A 24,836-nucleotide genomic window follows, 5' to 3' on the forward strand; every position below is an offset into this window, starting at 1 on the left:
GAAACTCGGCGCAAAGAAGTAAGTAGAACATGGACGGCCGCCAGTTACATGGAAATGGTCGGGAAGTCGAACTTTCCTCGAAGCAAATGCAAAGACAAAAAGCAGAATGCTGAACGCTAGCTGAATTTGGCCACCGTCGAGCAGCGCTAGTGGGTCCCATTAACGAGTTCGACGAATTTACAGTCGCAACCGAAAATCGATCTCGAGCAGCAGCCGTGACCGGTCCGTTCTTCGCTTCACTGCACCTACCTTCCTTGCGCCTTAGTTTATTTGGCGTTTATTTAACGCAGCACCGGGGCGGTGGTGTGGTGCACTTTGCTGAGCCGCTCCATTCGCTAAATATCACGCAATAAATACGACTCCCCGGAGTAGGTCCAGCTGGACCACTTCGATTGGTTCCTAAAAAGGGAACATCAGCACACCCGGGCAACCTGTTCACTTTTAGCGTGCAGCACACTATTGCGGCTTGTGGAGTGTATACCGTGCAATTCCCATTACCCGCAAGCAGGAGGACAAGTTCAATGTCAATACAGCGGATGAGCGCTATAAATTCCCCTGAAATGTTTCGGGTTTTTTTTGTTGCCGTTGTTTCACTCGGCAACACCGTAACCAGTGAAATGAATAAAAAAAAAAAACAGAACACCCCACCCTCGGTGACGGCTCACGCAAATGTGACAGCTGGCATGAGAACAAGTCGTTAACATTTTCGATACCAGAAGGCTTCGTACACGGTCTTGGGATATTGCCGGCTTTTGTGGCGCAACTACCAACCACGACTACCTTTTTTTTCATTTTTTGCTTCACTTTTTCTTTTCCTTCTGTTCGCAACCCACCGCGAGGGCTCGAAGGTATGCGCGGAGCGCGCCCGGAGGCAACCGCGCAAGAAACATCTCAATCACCGTATCAATTTAACGCTCATTTAACTAGCATTATATCGCACTGGCAGCGTGCGCTGGTGACATGCCGCGGCACGGCAAGCAGCCGCCGGCGAGGCCGGCGAGGAAGAGCGAATGGTGCAGCGTAGGAAGGAAGCTTATTAAGCGACAGCGATAGCACGTTAACCAGCGCGCTGCGATGGGACGCCTGGGAAGGCTGCAGCGGTAGCGGGAAGGGACCGCGATGGCGCCAAGTGTTGTCAAATTCACTGCCACAATTTTCTCTTCTTGCTCCTCCACAGACAACCCTCCCCCTAACCCCCTCTCCACCAAGCCCTCCCCAGCGACTCCCTGCGATAGGCGCGGTGAAAACGAGCGTGTTCGAAAATTCGAAAATTGGCCCTGCTCTAACGCCACCGCGCCACTGTCAATAAAACGCAATCGATGCAACCACAACGCTCCCGCCCGCACAGCTTCCCGCTTCTCGCGTTTGCTCAGCTCGCTCAGCTGGCATCCAATTATTTTTGCCTGTTAAAATTAATTACCAACCGCGCTAACCGCGCCGTGCTGCTGGCAGCGGCCGGGCGGACACCGAATATACTAGCAGCAACATCTAGGAGAGGGAGCGACGGCTCCCAGGAAGGTAGGGCTGGGAGAGTATTTGCAGATTTCCAACAAACGCACCTACACCTACAACATACTACATACGCGATGCGCGCGGCCCTGGAAAACTCGCGCGACAATGCCGGGGGGAGAGAGCGAAGCCTTGCGGTCACATAACTCATTTGTGAAGAGGTTTTCGGAACCATCGCCATCGGGACGGGCGTTGAGTTAACCCTTAAATTCCCCCGGACCCTTCCCTCGCTGGCCAAACCCAGTTGAGCAAACACGTTGGTGAAAAGCGAAAACAAGCGCCCGTGGGAGGACGCGGAAAATGCTCCAATAGATTGCCGAATACCGATATCGGTACCCATACCCCGTACACGGTCAGCCGACGGCTAGTGGGCGGCCTCCAGGTCTGGGCGCGAAAAAGCGAATGTAAATGTTCGAACCGGTGGGCTATTTTTCCGTTTATTTTATTTGTATGTATGTGTGTGTGTGTGTGCGAATGGTTTGTGGCGTCCGTCGCCTGTGCTGCCAGGCAGGAAGCACTGAAGCATTGAAGTGGTCTAGAGGCTGCCTGGGCAGCTAGTGCAAGTGTCATTGTGAGTCGAGCGCTGATGCTTCGAACGTGCGAACATGTGCTTTGATGTAGCCAATGTACGCAGCTACGGATGCGGACGAACACGGTACCGCAAGTGAAAGAATGTCCAGGGAGTAATAAAAGTGAACTTGCTTTGATCTGATAAGCGGCCACAAATAATTGAAACGAATGAGTACAGGGGAAAACATGTTCAAATGCACTCAAATTCATTGTCATTAAGGCAATAAAAATGTGACAAATGTGTCAACATTTTAGGCTTCTGGAGGATTGCTCCATCTCCAGAGATGTTTTTCAACAGTTGCAGCCAAGAGCGGATCATACACAAAGCACACCCGCATGGGGACCTTGGAGCAGGGATCTCAGAATTCAATGGGATCTCTGAGCCTGTCAAGAATGGAGGGATGTAACGCCATATAGTATTGAATTATTCTATATTCTATCTAGAGTTGCATCCAACAGCGGATCATACACAAAGCACACCCGCATGGGGACCTTGGAGCAGGGATCTCAGAATTCAATCGGAACTGAGCCTGTCAAGAGTTGAGGGATATAACGCCATATTCTATATTAATATTAAAATCATTCCTATTACCTATCGTTATCGTTATCGTTATAAGATTAAATGATACTGGCCTGTGTGTCCCTAGAACCTAAAGCAGGGGCAGAGAACCCAGCTTCTAATAATGATCTGGGTCTAAGTGGAGCTTACAAAGTTATAGAAAAGAGCAGTCAACCAAATACTAAACAGCTAGTTCTATATTGCGGACAGGCGACACTACGTGACTAAGGAAGACGCATAATTAGTATACGCGAATTTTTTTGTTTAATAGCTTCAAATCCATGTATAGTTGCTCAGGAAACCATACTTAATTGAGCTCATTTGTTCATCGGACAAGTTCTCCATGAATTTCTTAACAGTAAACTTGTGTTCTCTACATTAACCGAAGACGCTCAAGGAACGTAGCGTGCTCTTTATATCACGAATTCAAATTGGGATCCAAAGCTAAGACTTTTTTCTAGAGTTTAGTTGTCTATGATGTGATTAAAGATTAATGATTGTCTAGTCCTATCGAACGAAATAACACGACATTCCTGGAAGAACAAGTACAGGGCATTATAAAGACACCACATTTAATACCTGCAGAAGACACAAGCAGTCTTGTGAATCCTTCACCGTAGCAAACTGCTTGAATTTACTGGCTGAAACATTACCTTTATTATAATACCTATCTTGTGTATTCCTCTGAGTGTCTACCATCTATCACTATCAAAAGTGAATTATTGTTGGTAAGTTGTTTGGCAGTTGATTCTACAAAATTTTTTGCGTAGAAAATTAGGCATATAATACAATTATCAGCCAAAACGACTTTTAGCAAAAATTACAATTTCAGGAAACATAAAAACACTTCTTAAAAATCTGAATTTCCATGGGTAACCATATGGAATGGTCTGGTGAAATATTATCCGCCACTGGCTACACATATTTTATATTTATGCATCACTATTTTATTACGATTTTTTTTACAGAGTTCCAGCTCCAAAAAATATTTCCAGTTGATTTATTGTTGGAAAACCCAACAGCTACTTTGTGGTAAAAGTATAACGTTCATCGCTTGATTTCGCGTGCCACCAGCAAGGTTGTAAAACGGTTTACCAAGCTACCAGACCTCCGAAAATGAAACGCCCGAACCATTTTCCCCACATACCCCGAGCCTGGTATTGAAATTAGTTTCGGGCAGCCAGTCGTGCGTCCGCGCCGCGCTATCATGATTGCATCCAATCGATCGTAATTATCGCGCGCTCTAAAGCGCTCGCTCGGTGTTACCTTAAATGCACTATGCACGCACACACACACACGCGCGCGCGCAGCCACACGAGATAAAAAAAAAGCACTGCTGGCCGCATTATTTGTCCGCGGGCAGGGAGGGTGTAGGAATAACTGCACTCGCCCCACAAAAACGCTTTCCGAATGGCTGAAATGGTTGGAATGCAACGTGCCGCGCGGCTGCCAAGCGTGCCAAGCGGGCCCCAAGCGTTGTGGGGCGCTCGCAAAACCAATCAAAATCGTATCCCAACACCTTTGGGGCCGACGATGCGGCGCCCCGAACTGGCTGCGAAAGGGAAGTCGCGGCTCGGCGTGTGGGTGGTTCTGGGGCTCCAACTTGTTTCTTTTCTTTCGGGGCCCGGCGGGATGAGGGCGGGCTTGGGGGTGCCGTTCTTTGTGTGTAAGTTTTGGGCGGCGAAGGTCTGCCATTTCGCGGCCGTCGAACCCAGCGCCCAGCCCCGGAAAGCGGGTTGCAACCGAGCCCGTGTGAGCCCATGTGCGTGTGTGTGTGTGTGTGTGTTTGCCAATCGGGCTCTCGGGCGCTGGAAATCGATTAGCGTACGATGCAAATACGCCCGGTCGATACAATTACGCACCCGAGCAAAACCAAACCTCAAGCCCGAGAGCGCGGCATTGGCAGCGTGTTACGACGCCGCTTCGTTTGCAACTGTTTGGCCAACTGCATTCCAAATTTAGTGAATCAATCATTTACGCATCGTTAGTGTGGGACAATGTTTACCAACTACATGCGCTTCGGTGTTTTTTTTTGGAAAGGTCCTCTAGATCTGCTGGAGAGTGTTTACAACAATTTCCACGAAAAGGTAAGTCATTCGTAATGATTCAGTGATGAAACGGGGTCGTCCATAGATTACGCACAACTATTTGATTGTTTGGCAGCTTGAAGCAGTACCCATTGCCCGGAAAACCAAAACCCTGTCCGTAGCGTTGATCTGACAAACCAGGTGTTAAGTAATACAAGCGCTTGCGAAATCCTTCGTTAGAGAGGTTAGCGACGTCACACTACGGACAAATTAAGTTGCTTTACACGCATCATAAAAGCAATCAACAAGTTAGGCACTTTTTCTCCAACACCCGTGTCACATAATAAGCCCTGATTAAGGGTTTTAGAGGTGTTTTGGAGAAAAAAAACAGCGACCAGAGATTGTAATTAGGCGTTATGATGACCGAACCTCGTCTCAATCGATTTCACTCTGTTGCATGAGTCGCTCTCTGTCTATATTTTTAGTTGACAGGTGATATTGGACTTTTGATTACATCAAATGATACGATTTTATGTCAGATTTTGGTCAGAAAGTGTTCAATGTGTAACGGAACCACTGAGAAACCCTTCAATACATACAAAACGACAAAGATCTCATGCCGGTTGTCCATCTCTAACGTCCGCAGTAGAAAAGATCTCGTTTACGCCTACCTTCTTTGTGTTCCACCTATAATGCTCCTGAAACCCTCATTACCCTTGTTGATTAATCTCTATTCATGATATTTACTATCAGATTAACAGAAAAAGTAAGTCCAACCTCCCATTGTTCCACCAAGTTCCCAGCGGTCTGGACTTCTTCACGACTGCATAAAGTCAAAACATCCCATTAGCACTATCGAGCACTAATCCTTCATCATCCTGACTCCCTGATGCCTAATTCCATTGAAGAAAAGTTCCCCACCCAACACCTGTAGCAACTTGCAGCCAATGCTCGCCCATACTCGGACTGCGAGGTGTGAGTCGCCAATGGATGCGTCCACCAACCGCGGCCAAAACCACCCACGCGACGAACCATTCCTTCAAAAGGCCCTCCGAAAGGTCAGCTTACTTGCTGGCGCTGTCGTCCTTCTTCGGGCAGCCCTGACTGCAGTGCACTCTTCAAGCGACGGCTTCCTGGCGCCCGGGTATCAAGGCAAGAAGGCAAGAAAAGCGCGTTGAATAGAAAGCGCGAGAACACGCGTCTTTTCATCCCCAATCCCCAAACCGAAGGCTCAAGAAGAACGCATCAGCATCACCGTCAGCGCCGTCGCGACAGACGGCAACACTCGGTGCCATTTTGCAGCGTGCAAGCACCCGACGAAGGGCGGCCCCCATTCGTCATTTTAATTAAGAAAAATGTTTTCACTTCCCGTGGGCGGCGCTGCTAGCGCGAAAGGATTTGTGAGGATTTGGCGGTGGGAAGAGCACCGCACAGCACGCACCCTTTTCAGTCTTTCGCCGGGAACGCGGTGTCCCTTGCGCATCTTGAAGGGTAGTGAAGGGATGTGTAGCAATAATAATAATAATAACTGGCTGGAATGGCGCTGGAGAGGAGACGAAGAAGTTTAAATAAAATCCATCGTTAGCTCGCGCGCCTCGAGCTGCTCCCAAACCGCCCCGCAACGCTAACCTTTGCAACCTCTCGCCCACCGGAACGAACGGGCGGCTCTTTCCGTGGATGTAATCTAATATTTGTTTGCCGGAGAAATTGAAACGTTTGCGTCTTCTTGGGCGGGATGGGCGAGCGAGCAAAGCGAGCGTTAAGAAATTTGACTCAACGTGTAGAAACGTTTATTTGACTTTATTTTTTTTGTTTCTTCCACCTTCCGCTGCTTTATGCTTACGTCAATCCTCAATCCACTCCCTGTCATCTGTTTTCGTGCCGACATTTTTGATCTAGATATAACTGTCACCTAAATTAGCTCGTTTAGCGATCTCCGCCGGAGAAGCGGACGAGCGAAGGCACGAGGACGATGTTCCTACGCCAAGTGAAGTGCAGTTAAGTGAAGCTAACAGTCCTCCAACCGCCACCAAGTCCCCAGAAGAGGGTCACAGGTGACACACATCAGCCCACACCACTTGCCATTCCTTCCAGCTTCCAGCTTCACAAAGCTCAATCGCTCTACGGACGAATGAAACTTCCGGCACGGTGCACAGGAAGGAAATCTTTGCAGCCAAAAAAAAAATCCCCCCCCGGATGTCACCCGGGAGAAATGTTCGGTACCGGAACGGTGGGACGGTAAAAAAAGAAAAAAAAAAGATCGTCCTTAATCAACAGCGACCAGTTGGTGCTCGGTGCCGTTGCCACTCCAGCAACCCGGCCAAAGAAAACCACGCGCAATAAAATAACTCCCACTAGCGGGTGTGCTCGTGCGTGGTTTTTTTGGGGGGGAGGGGGGGGCGGCGGTGGCTGCAAAGGAGATGGTTGGCTTATTTCCCCGAAGCGGAAATAAAATTAAGCGAAGTTTAATTTACTTATACAAATCGCTCGAGCTGCGTCACCGCTTTGTTCGCACGCACCCTGGGTTGCACCACCGGGTGCTGGCAGCGACTCGGTGCGAGTTGATTAGCCTGTCAGTGGGACGTGCCTGCTACGGCAAAGGTAAAAATGACGGCACAGCGCCCGGCACATGAATATTTTCTTACTTCGCTTCACCTAGTTTTGCGCGGCGGCATTCGTCGGAAGTAACACACGAAAATACACCGAGGAACAGACTGCGCTGCGGAGGCTGAATGCTCGTGCATGAGCACCTGCCGGAAGTGGCCGAGGGACTGGGAGTAGAGCCTGCCAAAAAATCAATCGATAGTCCCGTTGCCGGTGCCCGGCAGGAGCTTCAACTCTAGCTATTTTTCCATGAACGCTCGGGTTTTCTACACGATATTGAAACATTTTCTTAACAATCACGAAGAATTTAGGAAATTTAGGAAGAACATTTCGATATATGACATAATGACGCATGACATTTAAATGATTAGTCCACAGATCTTCAATAAATGTTACACGAAAGTGTATGAGGGTGTATGAGCAAAAGATTGTTGTTGTGTTAAAGTGTAAGTGTTTTTTTTTTATTGAAGAGATTTTGTAGAAATTCTGAGTCGAGTCGAGGAGCTAGGCACGATTGCTTCTTGCATTGTGCCCGAGAATTTCAAGCAAACAACGGTTGATGAATCCGGGGTTATACTTGGGCATAGTTTAATTGCACTGGAAATGTTAGTTTGACATGATGTGTAGCAGGACTCTTCATGCAATTAGCAATCGTTTCAAACATAAAACACAACCTTTGAGCGTGACGCAAAACCAGCTTAATCTAGAATTGATTCCCTCACCCATTTCGTTGAGTCTCACCTCGGTTAAAGGGAAACTTCATTTAATTCGCTTTATCGCTCTAATGCCCTAACACACTTCAAAATTGATTGATGATAATGGATGTAATTGAACAAGTTACAATCGCATTGTGGCCCGAGTTCTATTGTCGTCCGGTGTGGAAGTTTCTTGCTGGGAATGTTACGGCTAATTTGCTAAATGGAGTGCCACCTTTCATCTTCCTTGCGATTTTTGCTACTGAGCTGTACCTTCATCGTAGTAACAGTTCCTAGCCACTTCATTAGAACAAATGCAGCGAATTGAAATGCTGTACGGAAAAGTTCCATGATCTTGACCGGCGAAGTAATTCTAGCGGCAGATCCGTTCCACCCGCCCAGGTTAAATCTTCCGCTGACGCAAATGCGTGTATCACTCCATCCAAGCGAATTGCGTCGTACCGGCAGGATGACTGCAGCTGGTAAGATGACAAGCTCCAGCCCAACGTTCACCCCACAATGGCAAGCCGGGGCTTCGCACCCGGGTGACAGGAGGGCACCGAATGTCCTTCCTTTCTAGCGCCAGCGCTAAAGAACCGAAACCGAAAGTCGGCGACACGCGTTTCCAAGTGTGCACGCTGGAATGTGCGGCGCTCTGTTTCCTTCCATTCGCCACCGATGAAGTTGGAATGTCTAGAGGGGCTAGAGGGAGTAGTGTTCCATACTGCACGGTAAATAACGCGTCCGACGGCCACACGCGTCAACCCGTCACGCGGACGGTTGGTCCAGGGCGCGGCCATGATCGCACACGAAAGATACGGCAGTGCAACCGGCAGTGTGGCGCCGGCAAGATTAGCTCGAGCCCCCGTACCGCTGCAAACCGAAAAAGGGGTTCGATCATTTCCCGAATCTGAACCGGCAGTGTGTGAGTTGTTGGTGGAATGGCGCCTGCAAATGAAGTCGTAACGCAGGCACGCGCGATCGTTTGAGACGACGGGCTGAGCACAGCGGGGACACACCGTTCTGGACCATCTGCATACCAGCCAGATTGCACGGCACTCCCGTGGGTAGGGACAGGGAATTCTTCAACCCCTCACTTGGAGATTGGGGAAAGAATTATTCGCTTGTAAGGTTGTACGCCTCTTGACACTTTTACAGTGCGATGGAATGCGTCAACACTGACGCCGTTGCCAGAGCAGTACAGGCGGCCGATTTCGTGCCCTCTTGACAGGCTTACGATGCCTATCTGTCAGTTGGTCAGAGAACCAGCTGCTGGAAGCCGAGAGCGGCGAAGCTAATCAGCACTGATGCTAAAAGCTTGCATCTCCTCGCCATACTCCAGACACTTACGATCGCTCCAGTCATGCTTCAGGTGCATAACTCAGCCTTACGATGATTTCAGTTGTCATAACTTGCCTGAAAAGCCCAACACAAACAATGAGTAATGTTTATCCTTTCAACGGGCAGAACAGTTCAACGCGACCCAGCGCTCATGCGTATGCAGTTGGCAAGAAGCGACGCAATTACACATAAATCTTAACCCGAGCCCCATAAAAAAGGAGCCGCACACGGTTGGCCAGGTGTCTCGAGGACATACAAAAAAAAAACAACCGTAACGCTGCCTTTAATGGTGCCCCATTATCTTGTTACACTAACCAGCGCCCGATGGTTATTATCGCCATAAAAATTTACATTCTAAATGATCGATTCGCTCACACGGCGAAGGCTCTAATTCCGTCGCTCAAAGTATGTGTTTTGGAGAGCGGGAGTTGAGGGTTGAGAGGGGGGGGGGGGGGGGGTTTGGGGTGCGCCTGAAGCGGGAGGCGCCTTCAAGCGCCTTTTGCGAGCGCCGTTTGGTGACGCGACAGAGAGCAGCGTATAGCCTGAGGAAAGCCAACCTACCGGAACCATCGACGGTTTCCGAAACCGTTCCGAAATGTTTTCTGCGAAAGCACACACACACACACACACTCAAACGACCACTTGGTTCCAAAACGTGAGGGGAAGGTGGTGGCAATTAGTTCCCGTTTGTGCTGTGACGAAACTGCAATTTGCAGTTTCGGTAGCGGATCGGTGCGTTTCGGTGCGTTGCAGTTCGTCGCTTACGCACGCTTTACACGTTTCCTTTTAAAGTTATGCCTTCATAAGCAGCCGTTAGAGTGTCTGCTGCAGAGCGCGATGAAAACAAGAAACAAGAACAGGCAACACTTGGGTGGATTGTTTTTTTTTTTTTTTTTTTGCTAACTGCATAAGTAAACCAATTTTTTTTTAGAGTCTCGTCGCCCACCGTAACAGACGGTTACAGAAACTTTTGCCGAAAAAAAAGACAAGCACAAGCAACGGCTGCACTTTATCGGGAGACGGCTCGGGTGGGTCAGTCTGAAGTTTGGCGTAACTTTTAGTGCCGCTTCATTGCAAGCTTAGCTTGCCGTGGGTAAGCGAGGAACGCCAGCTAACGAGACACAGCACCGCACAGCAGTACACCTGTCACTGGCATGCACCAGTTCGGCAAGTTTAGCACAGATCCTGCTCATTAGTGTTTGGGAAGGTGTTTGGGCGAGCGTCCGTTTGTCCAGTCAGCTCGAGGTAGCTCACTACCGTTTTGCTTGCAAAGACATTCGGCTTACCGGCAACACTGATTTGCTTGATTTGAGTTTGAGCAAATACAATGTTACCTTTCGCGTTTGAGCACACACTGGTACGGCACCAACGGGGTGAAAGGAGAGACGCACATATCTCCCAGTCTTCTGGATCTCAGCAGATGGTGAATCCGGTAGTTTTCACAATTTACCTGCACAGTGTGGCTCAGAATTTCACTGCTGATAACGTCCTTCGAAGCTACGACCGTCACAAGATAGCAGAACTTCTTTTCCATCTCGAGGATGTTGCGTTGGAACTACTACGCTGCTTCCAAGGTTAGGCATATCACGGGTTGAACCACCGGCAAGCAGGTATTTCGTTTTGCTAGCATTGATTCTCTATCCAATCCAATACTTGCTACTTCATGTTTGAGTTGGCCTCACACATCTTCACAGTCATCTTGCCGATGTTATCGATGTCATCCTCGATGTCATGTCATTCAAGGCAATGTTGAAAAGCAGACGGGAGTCCGTCACCTCAGTCTCAGACCCCAGTGAGATTCGAACGACATCAAGTTCGATACTCTCACCTTGCTCTGCTCTCATGGTGACCTCTAACAGCTGGATACACTTCTCTGGAAAATTGTTCCACAGCTTGATGTCTCATAGCTAATGAGCCGAAAATCTGCACCCTGCAGGCGATGTATTTCTTCAATCCTACCGATTGCTTGTAAAGTTTGACGACCCCTGGCTAAATCACTCGCTCTGTAATCTTACGCCATCTTTCTCGGGTCTTCGCATATTCGGGGTTTGAAAGAGACCTTTTCACTTTTTCCCTCAAAGCACAATTGGCAGTTGAATGTTTTTTCTGATAATCTGGAATCATTTCTGAGGTTGATTTCCCTGGAAACGGATAAAGCATTGTAGCAAAGGGGGTTCAAACATACGTGATAAACAGTCAAACATTATTGAGAAACTCGCTTGAAACTTTTACATCGTCCCAGCGCTACCCAAAAAAGCAGCTCAGTTCTTAAGAAAATTGCGCTAGCAATGCCAGTGTTGGTTCTGTCAAACTGTACAGCATTGTTTACATTTGCCTGTGTGCCTGTGGCGGCAGCAAGTCTAATTACGATAATTAATTTAACTTTAGCACGTTATCCCGGCACGCGGAGCGGGCTTTTGATGGCGAAATGTTAGAATTCTCAAATTAAGAAGATATGTTAAGTACATTACTTTAACAATGATGTCGTTTGCGAAAACTTTGTTATCAAATGTTATCAAAAAAGTTTACTTTTAGCTGATTTGACGGTTTGGTTTAAAATGCACAGTTTTTTTACAGAAATGATTGGACCTAGAAGTTTTTCATTGTAGTTTAAACTACAACAACAAACGACTCTAAACCTTTACCTTTTGAGCTCATCAATGTACCTTAGGTATCAAGATTATTATAGATCGAGCAATAGAACAAAAATATTGTTTCATTTACACCGACTGTCCAGTGGTCTACTGGATAGATCTGCTACCTACTACCCGTGGCATAGGTTTACTACACTTGGCAATCACACCACTACCGGCCCTATCCAGAGCAGAGAACTTCTGTCGGTAAAGCTTATTAAATGCTCTACTTAGAGACTTAGGAATCTTCCTGGTATGTACTGAAACTTGAATGCCTTTCTAATTGAATAATTGTTTTGGTTAGTTCCCAACCAGTACATTCGCAAACATAAGGTCGTCTGATGCCCGAATCACCCTGATCAATAAATCCTTGCTGTGAGGATGCCCTTAGCCTCCAAAACTACGGTAGGAGTTGATGATGCCATCTCCCTAGGCATCCCTGCACATAGAACGGCACATCAACAACGGCTCTAAGCACTGTCTACCAACGGCTTCAGGATCAATTCTTCAAATTGAATGCAAAGACAGCTTCTGGCTTCTGTCTTCAGGGATATTGAAAAGCGCTCAACCATTTCCAACCGAAGTATGCAGCGTTCATTAGTCGACACACTGCTACTCACAATTAATTTCATTTACATCAACACACATCCCGTGCCGGTAAAGTTGTTGCCGTTTCCGACACCGCTCCGCCCACCTCCGAGCCAGGCCCAGCACTGCTCTAACCAAACAAACGCGCCTCTAATTGAGCCGTTGCCTTGCAGGCTTGAATTCCCTGGCCGGGCGCTGACATTAGCCCGGCATCCGCCGTGGGTGCCTGCGGGCACATCCAGTTGCGGAGGCGCAAAGGCCCTTCGGTTCCTTAAAACCATCTGGCACACACTGTCCTTTCATCTAGCCTAGCCGGGTACGTGATGCACATTGTGCGTGTGTGTGTGTGTGTGTGTACTTTTGCGGTGGTCGGTCTCCCCGGGGCCCGGCGGCCGATCGATAGACACCGGCACTCTCAATCTCCGTTAATCAATGTCAATTTATCATCGCGCGATTGATTTAATTAGAAAGTTCAGGGCACTGGGCGCATGGACACCCCACACGAGCGGTGAGCGGCTGATGATGCTGGGCGGGGCGACCCGTACGACTCCCACTCCCATCGGGTGGTTAAAAACTTGCATACATGCAATTATTGAATTAGAGTGTGCACGATGTTTCGCCTGCAACCAGCAGCAATGCAGCCGGCGAGATGGAACTGCGCCTGAACAGTGTTCCTTCCTGCCCGCAAATAGAATGTGCACAATGTACGGTGGGTTGGTGGTAACTTGCGACAGTGTGTTAGGCTGCCTCCGTCCGGTCTGTTTGCATTAATTATCAGCACCAATACTGGGAAGCTCCCGGGCCAGGTGGCTCCGGCGAGGTACGAGTGTCTGAGCGCTGCTTCAGTGGAGTTCGAAAGCACCAAAGCCCTGAGTCAAAGTCCAGAGAACTCGGGGGAGACAAAAAAAAAGGACAAAAAGCTCTACACTTAGCCGCTCGGTAAACATCGCTGACCTGAGCGAGTCGAGTACTCTTCTTTCACCCGCCGTCAGTCCGCACGCCGTTACTTATCTCAACCAAAATAATAAAAAAAAGGCATAGAAAAGTCATACCGTTTTTTCGCATCACAGGACAACGACATGGATATCAAACACACACACACACACAAACTTCACTCAAGGTCCATTAACAACGGACAAACGGGTCATTTAAATAAATTATGAGCAAAGTTCAGCGTAGCAGATTCTAGCGTGGCGCGGCGTGCGCTTTTCAACTTTAAAATCCTTTCTCTCCATTTTGTTTCTTTGCCTCAAGTGCCGGAGACCTGACCGGACGGCTTGGTTCGTACGGCTAGTTTACAGAAGCTTTACACGTTACCGTACGCAAATACGTCTCCTTTATTTTCTTTCTGCTTTTGCTATGAATAACGTTCTACCCAGATTGCAAGACGTCATTCCTGACATCAGCAGCCTCTCAGGTGGACGAGCAGGATCATCTCGTCTCGTTTACAGAGATAATTTCACAATCTTCCGCGTAGGATGATGTTTGTGTAAGCTTAGAAGCGCGACGGCCGTAGGTACTTAAAATTAGCACGAAACGCCTAATGAGGCGAACACATATGTTGCTCCGAAAACTGCACGGACCAGGTGCCAGTAGGTGTAGAACGAAATTGTTTATCGACTCTTGTCACTCCATGTCCCACTCCATGAGTTTTTAGGAGGCTTTTTAGCATTCGCCTCTCACTAACATTATATGCAGAGTGCCTTTTCTCCGCTCATCGGCGATCGTCGGCTTTTTCTCAAATGCAGAATGCCATCATATCAGGAATGGAAAGGAAATAAATGCTGCAATGCTTTATACAAATGGAAATAGAACTCTGAAACCTATGTGTGTTAGGTTCCAGTGTATTTGACTTCAGAATTATCATGCCAGAGCCTAATTCTTGCAATTACACCTTATTCTTATCCAGCTTATAAAGTCTCGAAAGCCTGTACAGACCGGCATGTCCGCGTAGGACGTTACGCCAAATAGAAGAAGAAGAAGAAGAAGAAGAAGAAGAAGAAGAAGAAGAAGAAGAAGAAGAAGAAGTCTTAACAAGCAAATAAGTGATATTTTGCTCTCGGAACAATACCATCATTGTAAGAGAAGGAAAGCAACTATGTCTACCCGTATCTGCAACACTTCCACAGTGCACAATTGCTTTGCCACAGCGATGTCATCACGAATGCGATTATTTGTTATGGTGAAGAAAGGATACGCAACGCAACTTTTCATTTAAATTTGCAATTTATGTTTTACGAGAGACTTTGCTAATCCTACTGACCGCTGACCAGCTTGATACGCATCGCATTGGGCAGCCGTGGTCTCATGCTGTACTTAACTTCAATGCACTGTGTAATATTACCACGCATACCTGAATTCGACATATAGTAGACTCTAATCCTAAACGCATTCACTACCAGCCAACACTGCTTAACCAGCGCTGGCTCGCAAATAGAAACGCTCTATAATTTAGCATATCGGTTGTTTCTGTTTTGTTTGTTGGTTTCTTTTTTTTTTTTTGATTAACTAGTTGGCGTGCAGTAAGCGGTAAGCTCGCAGTAGAAAATTATAAATTAAATAAAACATTAGCGGAATATCATATGCGCGCGAAGACGCGGTAACTTAACGTCGATTGTAGATCATGAGGATGTTTGTTGGCTTTTAAGGGTAAATCAATTCTTACTAACAGCTCGTGGCGTGGCGTTCCTGCTTGCGTGCAGAGGGCATGCCGAAACGTTGTAACTATTTGTTTTGCTTCAATAGGGAATAGGAATAGAGGCAAAAGTTCATTCATTCATCCACTGGATGGCATTGGACGCGCGGAATAAAATCGATCAAACGGACTAGAATATTGGTTCCCATCAAGTAATGATTATTGCAAGAATTCCATAAGCTAAGCTGATAATATGTAATGCAGTAAACTACTACCACTAGGTGAGCGTTGGTTTGCTGTCAGCGACACGATTCGAAGGCCGCCACAACGGGCCGTGGCCGTGCGCATCGCCCGCTTACTTGTGCAGCACGGAGCGGGAAGACTCTTTCCCCAGCGCGGTACGCTTTGGAGGGGGAATGCGGCTCACCCTGGCCGGCAGCGGCTTGGCGTCGGCCCGCTCCTTCAGCCCCCTCGGCAGCGGTATCTTCGATTCGCCCAGTTTGCCTGCCCCGCCCGCGGATAGTCTGCGCTCCGGGCCGGCCGCCGGTGCCGGATCGGTTAGCACCTTCGGCACGTGCACCGAGAGCGTCGGTTCTTCCAGCACGAACGTGCCCTGGCGCACCAGCGTGACGGTGGTTGGTTTGGCAGCCGGTTTGCTTACAGCAACTGCTGCTACTGCTGCCTCGGCAGGCGCCTTTTTGACGGGCTTCGGCGTCACCCGCGGGCCGTTCACCGAAGCGAACCGTTTCGGCGACGGCCGATGGGTGGGACTGCTCGTGGCGGAGCTGGCCTTGGGTCGGCCGGTGACGATTGGCGCCGCTGGACGGCCCCGTGCCACCTTCGCCACGCTCTCGACGACCGGTTTCGCAATCTTCGCGCGGGCTGGATCCTTCTTGGGGCTTTTTGGCTCCGGATGTTTGTTAGTTTTCCCCTAAAAAAAAAACGAAACATTTCCCTCATTAGTAGAATATCGCAACGATGAAGGATGTGTGTGTGTGTCACTATTTTTCTATCTCTCTCTCTCGCTTTTACCTTCAAATCTTCCAATCGCGTTTTATTGTTGGTCGCGTGCATGGTGAGCTGCTTTTTCGGTGTGCCGTTCGTCATCGCCACCGGTCTACCACCCGCTGTGGCCGTCTGCTCGCTGATCGGTGCCAGACAATCGGCGTTCAGCGTGCTCACCACCGCTTCATGGCGCGGCACGGGCTGCATCGACATCTGGTACAAAATCGACGGTGGTTCCACGCTGTCCAGATTGCCCTCCGCGTCCACCAGCTCCAGTTGCGACTCGTCCTGCAGCATGGGTTCCAGCTTGAGGGCGGAGTCGCAATAAACGCTCGTCACCTTCTCGCCGATCTTGAACTGTATGCCCGCCGGCTCGACCGCAACCAGCTCGTCGTCCGCTTCGGGACCGTCCGGCACCGGGTTGGCGGCCCGCACGTGCCACTCCTCCACCTGCGCCACCAGCTCCTGGGTGAGCCGCTCGACCGACTGGAGCATCCGTTCCGGGTCCTTGTGCTTCGCGCACGTTCCCCCGTCACGCTCGTCCTGCCGCATCGTGCCGTTCCCTGCCCGCACTACCTCACACCCAATCGGGACTGTGCGGGCGGAAGGTGTGGTCGGTTCCGCCGCCGCTGCCGGCTGCCCTTGGGCCCCGGCCCCGGTGGTCGTGGCCGCGGGAAGGGCCCCCCCGATGCTGCCGGCCGTGCTCGACGGCGACGACGGCCGCCGGCTGGGCCGGATGGTGGTGTCGGTGCTGCCGGACGTATCCGGTTGCGAATGGCCCGCCGGCGACTGTTTCGCCCCAGCGCTGGCTGGCCGGCCCGATGGTGAACGGTTTGCTCTGTTTCCTACGCCTGGCGATACTTCGAAGGCACCGACATCCTTCGACATCGCAGGCGTAGTTTGCACGTTTTTTGGATGCGAAGACGACTGCTTCGGCAGGGTGGCGGCGGTGGCGGCGGGCACGTGCGTACGCTGCAGTCCGTGCGGCCCCAGGGGCCACTGGTGCTCGTCCCCGTCCTGTTGGGTCGCCGGTGGTGCCGGCCCGTCGTCCCGCAGCCTCCCACCGTGCGCCGACGGCGGTCGCATGCCCTTCTGGATGCACTCCACCAGCAGCTGGTAGTCTTCCTCCTGCTCCGACTCGTCGTCATCGTCGTCGTCGTGGTCGTGGTTGGTGCGCCGGTGTCGCGGTGGCGAATCCCAACCGCCCGCTGACGGTCGATTGCGTACCGCCATCAGCTCATCGCGAGCTCCACCCCCAAACATGTCCGTGTCGGGCTGCCTCGCTGAACCGGTCTGGTCCCCTGCAGGTAAGAGCGGAGCGTTAGCGAAACGGCACGGAGGAGGACGTTCCCTTCGTTCGCCTACTTACCACGCACTTGCTGACCTTTGCCCGTGATTCCCGCCGCGATCGCTTCGTCCAGCAGATGTTCGTCCGTTTCGGATTCGACCGACGGTGAGCTGACGACGGCAATTTCGCGCTTTTTCGGGAAACCCTCCTTCACCAGCGAATCTATTAGCTTGCGATCCATGCTGTTGGAGGAGAGAATAACAGTTGGTACGGATTGGTTAGAGCAGCGTTCTACAAAATGATGATAGTTTTATCTCATTGTATGCTGTGGTACACTCAATGTTCGTCTGTCTCGGTCCGCGTCCTGCATCAAACTTGCTTTATCATGTCGTCCCTTTATAGTGATGGTCCTTCATCCCGTCCCCTGTTCCATGTTGTAATCCCATCCGGATTGATCTAATCCGATCTTCTTTGCACCGCTAATCTTTCGGCCAGAGCATGGATTACGTTCGACGAAATCCGTTTCGGCGCCCAGTACAAAATGAATTATGTTCATTTAAACATACATTTATACCCTCCAGATTCAAGTGTTCACATACAAAATACAGCATGTCTTTGCTTACCCATATGTGTCACTTCTCCGTTTATATCAAGCACTTGAAATCTTGCCGGAGCTTCTATGGCCGCGGGGCCATGGGGATTCTCAACGCTCATTTTCTCAAGCACTCATGAGTGCTTTTGAGAAAACCTCGTTCTCAGCGTTTGTCGAATCGGAACAAAATCGGTTTTGAGAATCTTTGAGAAAGTTGACGATGTAGCGATCGGCTAACTGAAATATGAGTAATTGTGCTATTTGTTTTTCGATAATCTCTTTGGAAAATGTATTCAATATTTATAATTGAAAAAGTTAAAAAAATGCGATCAAAAACATATTTTCTATTTAAAGCTCCAAATAAAACTTGAGTGGCTTTATCAGTTTCTCAGAGTGAGAAAAACTGACGACGGCCACGGGCTTGAGTCTGAGAACAAGTTTTGAGTGCTTGAGAAACTTAAATGAGTGCTTGAGAACGTTTTCTCAGCTTGAGAAAGCCCCGTGGCCATGGGGATTCTCAGCGCTCATTTTCTCAAGCACTCATGAGTGCTTTTGAGAAATCCTCGTTCTCAGCATTTGTCGAATCGGAACAAAATCGGTTTTGAGAATCTTTGAGAATCTTTAAGAAAGTTGACGATGTAGCGATCGGCTAACTGAAATATGAGTAATTGTGCTATTTGTTTTTCGATAATCTCTTTGGAAAATGTATTCAATATTTATAATTGAAAAAGTTAAAAAAATGCGATCAAAAACATATTTTCTATTTAAAGCTCCAAATAAAACTTGAGTGGCTTTATCAGTTTCTCAGAGTGAGAAAAACTGACGACGGCCACGGGCTTGAGTCTGAGAACAAGTTTTGAGTGCTTGAGAAACTTAAATGAGTGCTTGAGAACGTTTTCTCAGCTTGAGAAAGCCCCGTGGCCATGGGGATTCTCAGCGCTCATTTTCTCAAGCACTCATGAGTGCTTTTGAGAAATCCTCGTTCTCAGCGTTTGTCGAATCGGAACAAAATCGGTTTTGAGAATCTTTGAGAATCTTTAAGAAAGTTGACGATGTAGCGATCGGCTAACTGAAATATGAGTAATTGTGCTATTTGTTTTTCGATAATCTCTTTGGAAAATGTATTCAATATTTATAATTGAAAAAGTTAAAAAAATGCGATCAAAAACATATTTTCTATTTAAAGCTCCAAATAAAACTTGAGTGGCTTTATCAGTTTCTCAGAGTGAGAAAAACTGACGACGGCCACGGGCTTGAGTCTGAGAACAAGTTTTGAGTGCTTGAGAAAGTTAAATGAGTGCTTGAGAATGTTTTCTCAGCTTGAGAAAGCCCCGTGGCCCCGCGGCCGAACAAAATCGGTTTTGAGAATCTTTGAGAATATTTGAGAAAGTTGACGATGCAGCGATCGGCTAACTGAAATATGGAGAATTGTGCTATTTGTTTATCGGAAATCACTTTGGAAAATGTATTCAATGTTTATAATTGAAAACGTTAAAAAAATATGCGATTAAAAACTGTTTTTCTATTTAAAGCTCTAAATAAAGCTTGAGTGTCTATATCAGTTTCTCAGAGTGAGAAAAACTGACGACGGCCACGGGCTTGAGTCTGAGAACATGTTTTGAGTGCTTGAGAAACTTAAATGAGGGCTTGAGAACGTTTTCTCGGCTTGAGAAAGCCCCGTGGCCCCGCGGCCTGAGAATGTTTTCTCAGCTTGAGAAAGCCCCGTGGCCCCGCGGCCTTACGTTATCTTAGTGGATCAAAAGCAATGAAAATAAAACATTACAAAATAAAAAACAATAGTAAATATTTACGAAATATTGACGGAACATCAAGACAACTTCTGGGTGGCATATCACAGCACAACATCACAAAGAAGAATCATCGGAAGAGCTCCACAAGTCGACAACGAGTTAGACATTAAAAAACCAACCTTTCGAGCGACTTGTCGCGCATCGGTGTCGCCATCGTGTCGGACGCCATCGTCAGGTCGGACAGGGCGGACACGGTGGAGAAGTTGCACGGGCTGTCCTCGATGTAGTACGGGTTGAGCTCGTCATTCGCGGGCGCCGCCAGCAGCGGATGGCTGTGATTGGTGCGCATCATCTTGAACGGGTGCTCCTTCAGCACCGGCCCGCCCGGCGGCAGCAGCGGATGCAGCGGCTGCTTCGGCTTCGGCATGCCGCTCAGGATGCACTCCTCCAGCAGCCGGTCGTTGTTGTCCGAGTCGAGGTTCGAGCTGTCGTCCGAATCGTGCCCCCCGTCCGCGTTGCCGTCGTACTGGCGCTGCATTGTGGCGATCGTCGGGAAGGAACTGTTCTGCTGGTGCTGCTGGTGCTTGGCGGCACTGCGGGCCACCACGCTGCTCATGCCGATGCTGATGCAGGACGCGAGCAGCTCGTCGTCCTCGCCGCCGCCCCCGTCCGAGTCGCCGTCCGAGGCGTGCCCTTCGTCGTGGGTCGGGACGATCGTGGCGCCATTGGAGTTGCCCGCCGTCCCGTTCAGCATGCAGCCGAGCAGCACCACATCGGCCGGGTTCGGCAGCACCGGCGGCTGGGAAGCAATTGTCACCACTCCACCACCACCGCCGCCGCCGCCGCCGCCGCCTCCCTCCAGCTGCTGCTGCGCCTCGTCCCTGTGCCGCTCGTCCTTCTCCTCCAGCAGGCTCAGGTTGCTCAGGCTGGTGGCGCACGAGAACTGGGCCGGCGTGTGCTCGACGTTAAACTTGCTGACCGTGTCGGCGAACGCGCCCACCCCATCACCACGCACACCGGCACCAACGCCGTCACCGACTCCTCCACCACCTCCGCCACCGCCACCGCCGTCGTCGGGTGGGGAAGTTTTCGGCAGCATCGGGCGCTTCGTCTGCGGGTGCGGCGAGTGCGGTATCGTTTGCGTCGGCGAGTCGGGCAGCTCGGACGGCGACATGACGCCGGACGCCATCCGGCTGAACTCGCTCACGATCGAGCTCTTGTCGTCGGTGCAGGCCGGTTCCGCGCTGGACAGCGAGCCCATCGAGCTGGTGCGCGAAAACATGAGCGGCGTCTCGTCCGCGCCCGTGTTGAGAAAGGATACGGACTTGCCGAGCGTGCCGGGCATGGTGGCGGTCGGGTCCACCAGCACTACCGATGCCGCCGTCGGTGACTTTACCAGCGGTTGCGGTTGCTGCTGCTGTTGCTGCTGCTGATGCTGCTGCTGCTGCTGCTGCTGCTGCTGCTGCTGCGGCGATTGCGGATGTTCCTGCTTCGCCTCGTCCGCCTTCTCTTGCTGCTGCAGCACGCCGCCGTCGCTCTCCTCCTGCAGGTCGATGATGCTGAGCGACGTCTCGCGACTAAAGTCCGGCGTGCCTTCCTCGCAGTAGTTGAACGGTTTGTCCGGCGTGTTGCAGCCCAGATCATCGCCGGCGGGCAGCGCCCGCTCGATCGGTATCGGGTTCGACTTGCGCACCGGGCCCCGCGCGTCGCCCTTCGCTGCGTCGCCCTCCAACACCACCACGACTGTCGCCGTCGCTTGCTCCGTCGCGCCCGGCTCCAGCTCCGTCTGCTTCGCCCGCAGATCGCTCATCGACGTCGCGCTGGAGATGATCTGGGGCGTTCCCTCGGTGTAGTAGCACTTGACCGAATCCTCCGGCATCAGCACGTTCACGGCCGGGTCGGTCGCGCCGGCCGCCCGATGCCGAAACGCCTCCGCCGCCCCTGCCGCCTCCTTCTCCTGCTCCTCCACCTCCACCACCTCCTGCACCTCCTCCTCCGAGTCGGACTGGTTTTCGGCGTACCGCAGCGAGTAGTCCGTCAGCTGGTCGATGTCCGTCTCCTGGTAGTCGTACGAGTGCTGGTGCAGCCGCTCCTCCGTCAGCCCGTAGTTGATGGGCGTTTCCGGCTCCGGGTCCGGGTCGGGCGAGGACGCCACGTCCCCCACCGCCGTGCCGTGGTGCTCCTCGCCCGGGCCGGCCGGTTCGGCTTGCTTGCGGTAGAACGCGCAGCCCAGCTCCTGCTCCATGGCGCGCTGCTTGCGCACGTTCAGGCCCGGCAAGCCGCCCTTGGCCGGCAGCTGCTCGCCGCCCTTCCCATTCCAGGCCGCCTCCGGGTGTGGTTCGTGCAGGGTGCCGGCCGGCACCGCCGTCACCACCGCTGGCCTTTGCTGCTGCTGCTGCTGCTGCTGCTGCTGCAAATTCTTCAGCGCCAACCGCGACCCGTTCGAGATGATGCTGTGCTTGCTGTAGATGAGCGAGCGCAGCATCGGGACTGCGCCGTGCTCGCGCAGAAACCGCTGATCCTGCTCGTTTTCGCTCGACAGGTTGCCGAGCGTGCCGCACGCATTGCTCACCACCGTCAGGCTGGGCGATTTGAGCTGATCGAGCAGCAGCTTCAGCCCGTGCTTGTCGCGCAGCACGCGCCGATACTGCTCGCACTGCGCCACGTGGCTGGACACGTTGCGCAGTATGCCGCCCGCGTTCTCCACGATGCTCCACGTCTTGCTCGGCGCCTCGTACGACAGCAGATCGATCAGGAACTCGAGCGCACCGGGCACCTCGCACACCTTCGCCCGGTTCTGGGCGCAGTGGTTCGACAGGTTCCACAGCGCGGACAGGATCGATTTGAGCGTGTTCTCGACGGTGCAGCGCATCGCCGCCTCCATCAGCAGCGTCACCGTTTCGATCTCGACCAGCGTCTGGCGGGTGATGGTGTCCGCCCGCCAGGACAGATTGCGCAGCACGGACGCGGTCACCTGCACCAGCTCGGTGCAGCCGAGCTGCGACACGAGCGCCCGCATAAAGTCGCGGTTCGCGCACAGCAGCGCCTTGTTGTTGCCCTGCCCGAACGTGAGGTTCGTCAGCACCATGCTGGCGTACCGGCGCATCTCCACGCACTTGAGCGCGTCGGGCGCACCGCTCCCGTGCGCCTGGTGGTCCAGCTGGATGAGCGACGCGATCGTTTGCAGCGCCCCGAACTGGCACATCGCGTGCCGGTGCTCCTCGTCGTAGCTGATCTTCGCCAGCGTACCGATCGCCTGTATCGGGTGGCGCTCCGGGTCCGTGCCCGGGACCGCCGGTGCCTCCCTAGCTTCCGCCACGATCGGTACGCTCCGCTCCTGCTCCTCCTCCTCGTCCTGCGCTGCGTCCTCCTGCTCCTTTGCCGGCTGCTCCTTCGCCTCGGCCGGTCGGTCGCGTCCGGTTTGCTCCTTCAGCAGGTCGGTGTAGTCGATCAGCTGGTCGATCAGCCGCAGCACCTTCAGCTCGCGCCGGGCCGACCCTTCGTCCAGGTTGCAGCGCACCACGTTTACCAGCGCGTGCCGCGCGTTCCGGCGCGCCACCTCGTTCGGCTCGTTGTGGATGATGTGCACCAGCAGCGGCACGCAGCCGGACCGGCGCAGGGCCGAACACTTTTCCTCGTTGCGCGACAGCTCGAGAAACTTGCACGACATCTCGAGCACGTTGGTCGAGCCGAGCATCGACAGCAGGGAGTACACGCACTCCATCTTCGGGCCGACCTCGCCCAGCTCCCCCCGGCTCAGGGAGTGCGGCTGTGGCGGTTGCTGCTGCTGCGGCTGTCGCCGTGGCGACATCGCCCCGATCGGCCGCTCCTTCATCGGCCAGGTACTGCCAACGCGCGCCCCATTCACCCCGGCCGGTTGCTTCTTGCCCGGCAACATGTTCAGTGTGCCGGCCGTTGCCGTCGGCACATCGTACGACACGTTCATCAGCGGTATGGCGGCCACGTCCGGTGCGCTCGACCGCTGGAACAGCAGCGACTGCTCGCACACCAGCGGCGCCACCGGGCGGGCCAAACGCTGCCCGCCCTCTTCCTCCTCGTCCTGCTCCTCCACCTCCAGCGGGTCCTCGGGCTGCAGCTGCTCCTGCTCCACGTCCAGCTCACGCTTCCGGTCGCCGGCCACCTCCTTCCTCACCCCATTCCAGTAGCGGTGGTGCGGCTCGACCAGCAGCTCGGCCGGCGGTTTGTTGTCGTAGTCGAGAAAGTGCGGCTTCCGGGACACGGCCAGCTCGTCCAGCTCGAAATCATCGTCCAGCGACGAGTCCGGCTTCCCGAGCGAACCGAAGCTTTCCTCCGTTGGTTTCGGCATCCCTGCGCGGGTACCAATCTTCGCCCTTTTTTCTTGCCAATCGTCCAATCCGTCCTCTATATCGGTGCGTTCCTTCGGGTTTTCGTGCTCGTTCTCTCTCTCGCTCCCTCTCTTTTTGGCTCGGCTCTGGCTACACTCAGCGGTGCGAGGGTGTGTACACTTTTTACCCCTTTCAATTCCTTTTATCCGTCGTTGGTGGCTAGAACAACAAAATTGAACGTTGAAGTTGATCCGATATCTCCTTCACCCGCCGCCTCTCTGCCTACCACCGTTCCTGCTGGCCATTTTCGGCAACGGCAACGGCTGGTGAATGTTGCTGCAATCCGTTTTTCTGCACAGTTAGTACAACCGCAACGCTGCAGCCACATCTCGACGCCCAGCACTTCACGGCAATGCCGCCATTTGGGCCAATAATATCCTTTTTGTTCTGCTCTTTTTGGCTTCTTTTTTTTAAACACGCAACAAAACACAAAAAACACACACACACTGCACCACGAACCAAGCTTGGAACCACTTTTTCCTCAACTGTTGGGTTTTCCTTGGTTGGCTTTTCTTTTCCTGGTCACTAGCGAGATTTTTCCACAGCGCTCCTTGCAACACGCATCCTGCCCAACCTCGCCTGCCTGCCTCCCCGTAGAGACTGCAGTCGTTCTGAACGCCCGAGACTGACAGCTTATTCCGAACGGTTCGAGAAGAACGAACGAACGAAAGC

At 51.7% G+C, this 24,836-nt stretch overlaps 1 protein-coding gene across 1 annotated transcript; it reads right to left on the bottom strand.

The window, feature by feature from the left end:
• Positions 1-14,733: 14,733 nt before the first annotated feature.
• LOC120951118 (uncharacterized) lies at positions 14,734-24,499 on the bottom strand. Its single transcript, XM_040369657.2, has 5 exons — positions 24,391-24,499; positions 19,977-24,323; positions 17,536-17,696; positions 16,194-17,467; positions 14,734-16,092 (listed from the first exon to the last, which is right to left on the bottom strand). Exons 2-5 carry the CDS (start codon positions 24,122-24,124, stop codon positions 15,517-15,519), a joined length of 6,159 nt encoding a protein of 2,052 aa, XP_040225591.2. The 5' UTR covers positions 24,125-24,323; positions 24,391-24,499; the 3' UTR covers positions 14,734-15,516.
• Between the last annotated feature and the right edge of the window lie 337 nt (positions 24,500-24,836).

Source organism: Anopheles coluzzii, chromosome X (genome assembly GCF_943734685.1).
Source record: "Anopheles coluzzii chromosome X, AcolN3, whole genome shotgun sequence".
In the NCBI taxonomy this organism is placed as follows: Eukaryota; Metazoa; Arthropoda; class Insecta; order Diptera; family Culicidae; genus Anopheles; species Anopheles coluzzii.

Coding starts and splice junctions, on each gene's coding strand:
- LOC120951118 (XM_040369657.2), bottom strand. CDS start 24,124: ATGCCGAAACCAACGGAGGAAAGCTTCGGTTCGCTCGGGAAGCCGGAC. Junction 17,697..19,976: donor CGCGACAAGTCGCTCGAAAG/GTTGGTTTTTTA, acceptor CTCCTCCAACAG/CATGGATCGCAAGCTAATAG. Junction 16,093..16,193: donor CGCGATTGGAAGATTTGAAG/GTAAAAGCGAGA, acceptor TTTTTTTTTTAG/GGGAAAACTAACAAACATCC.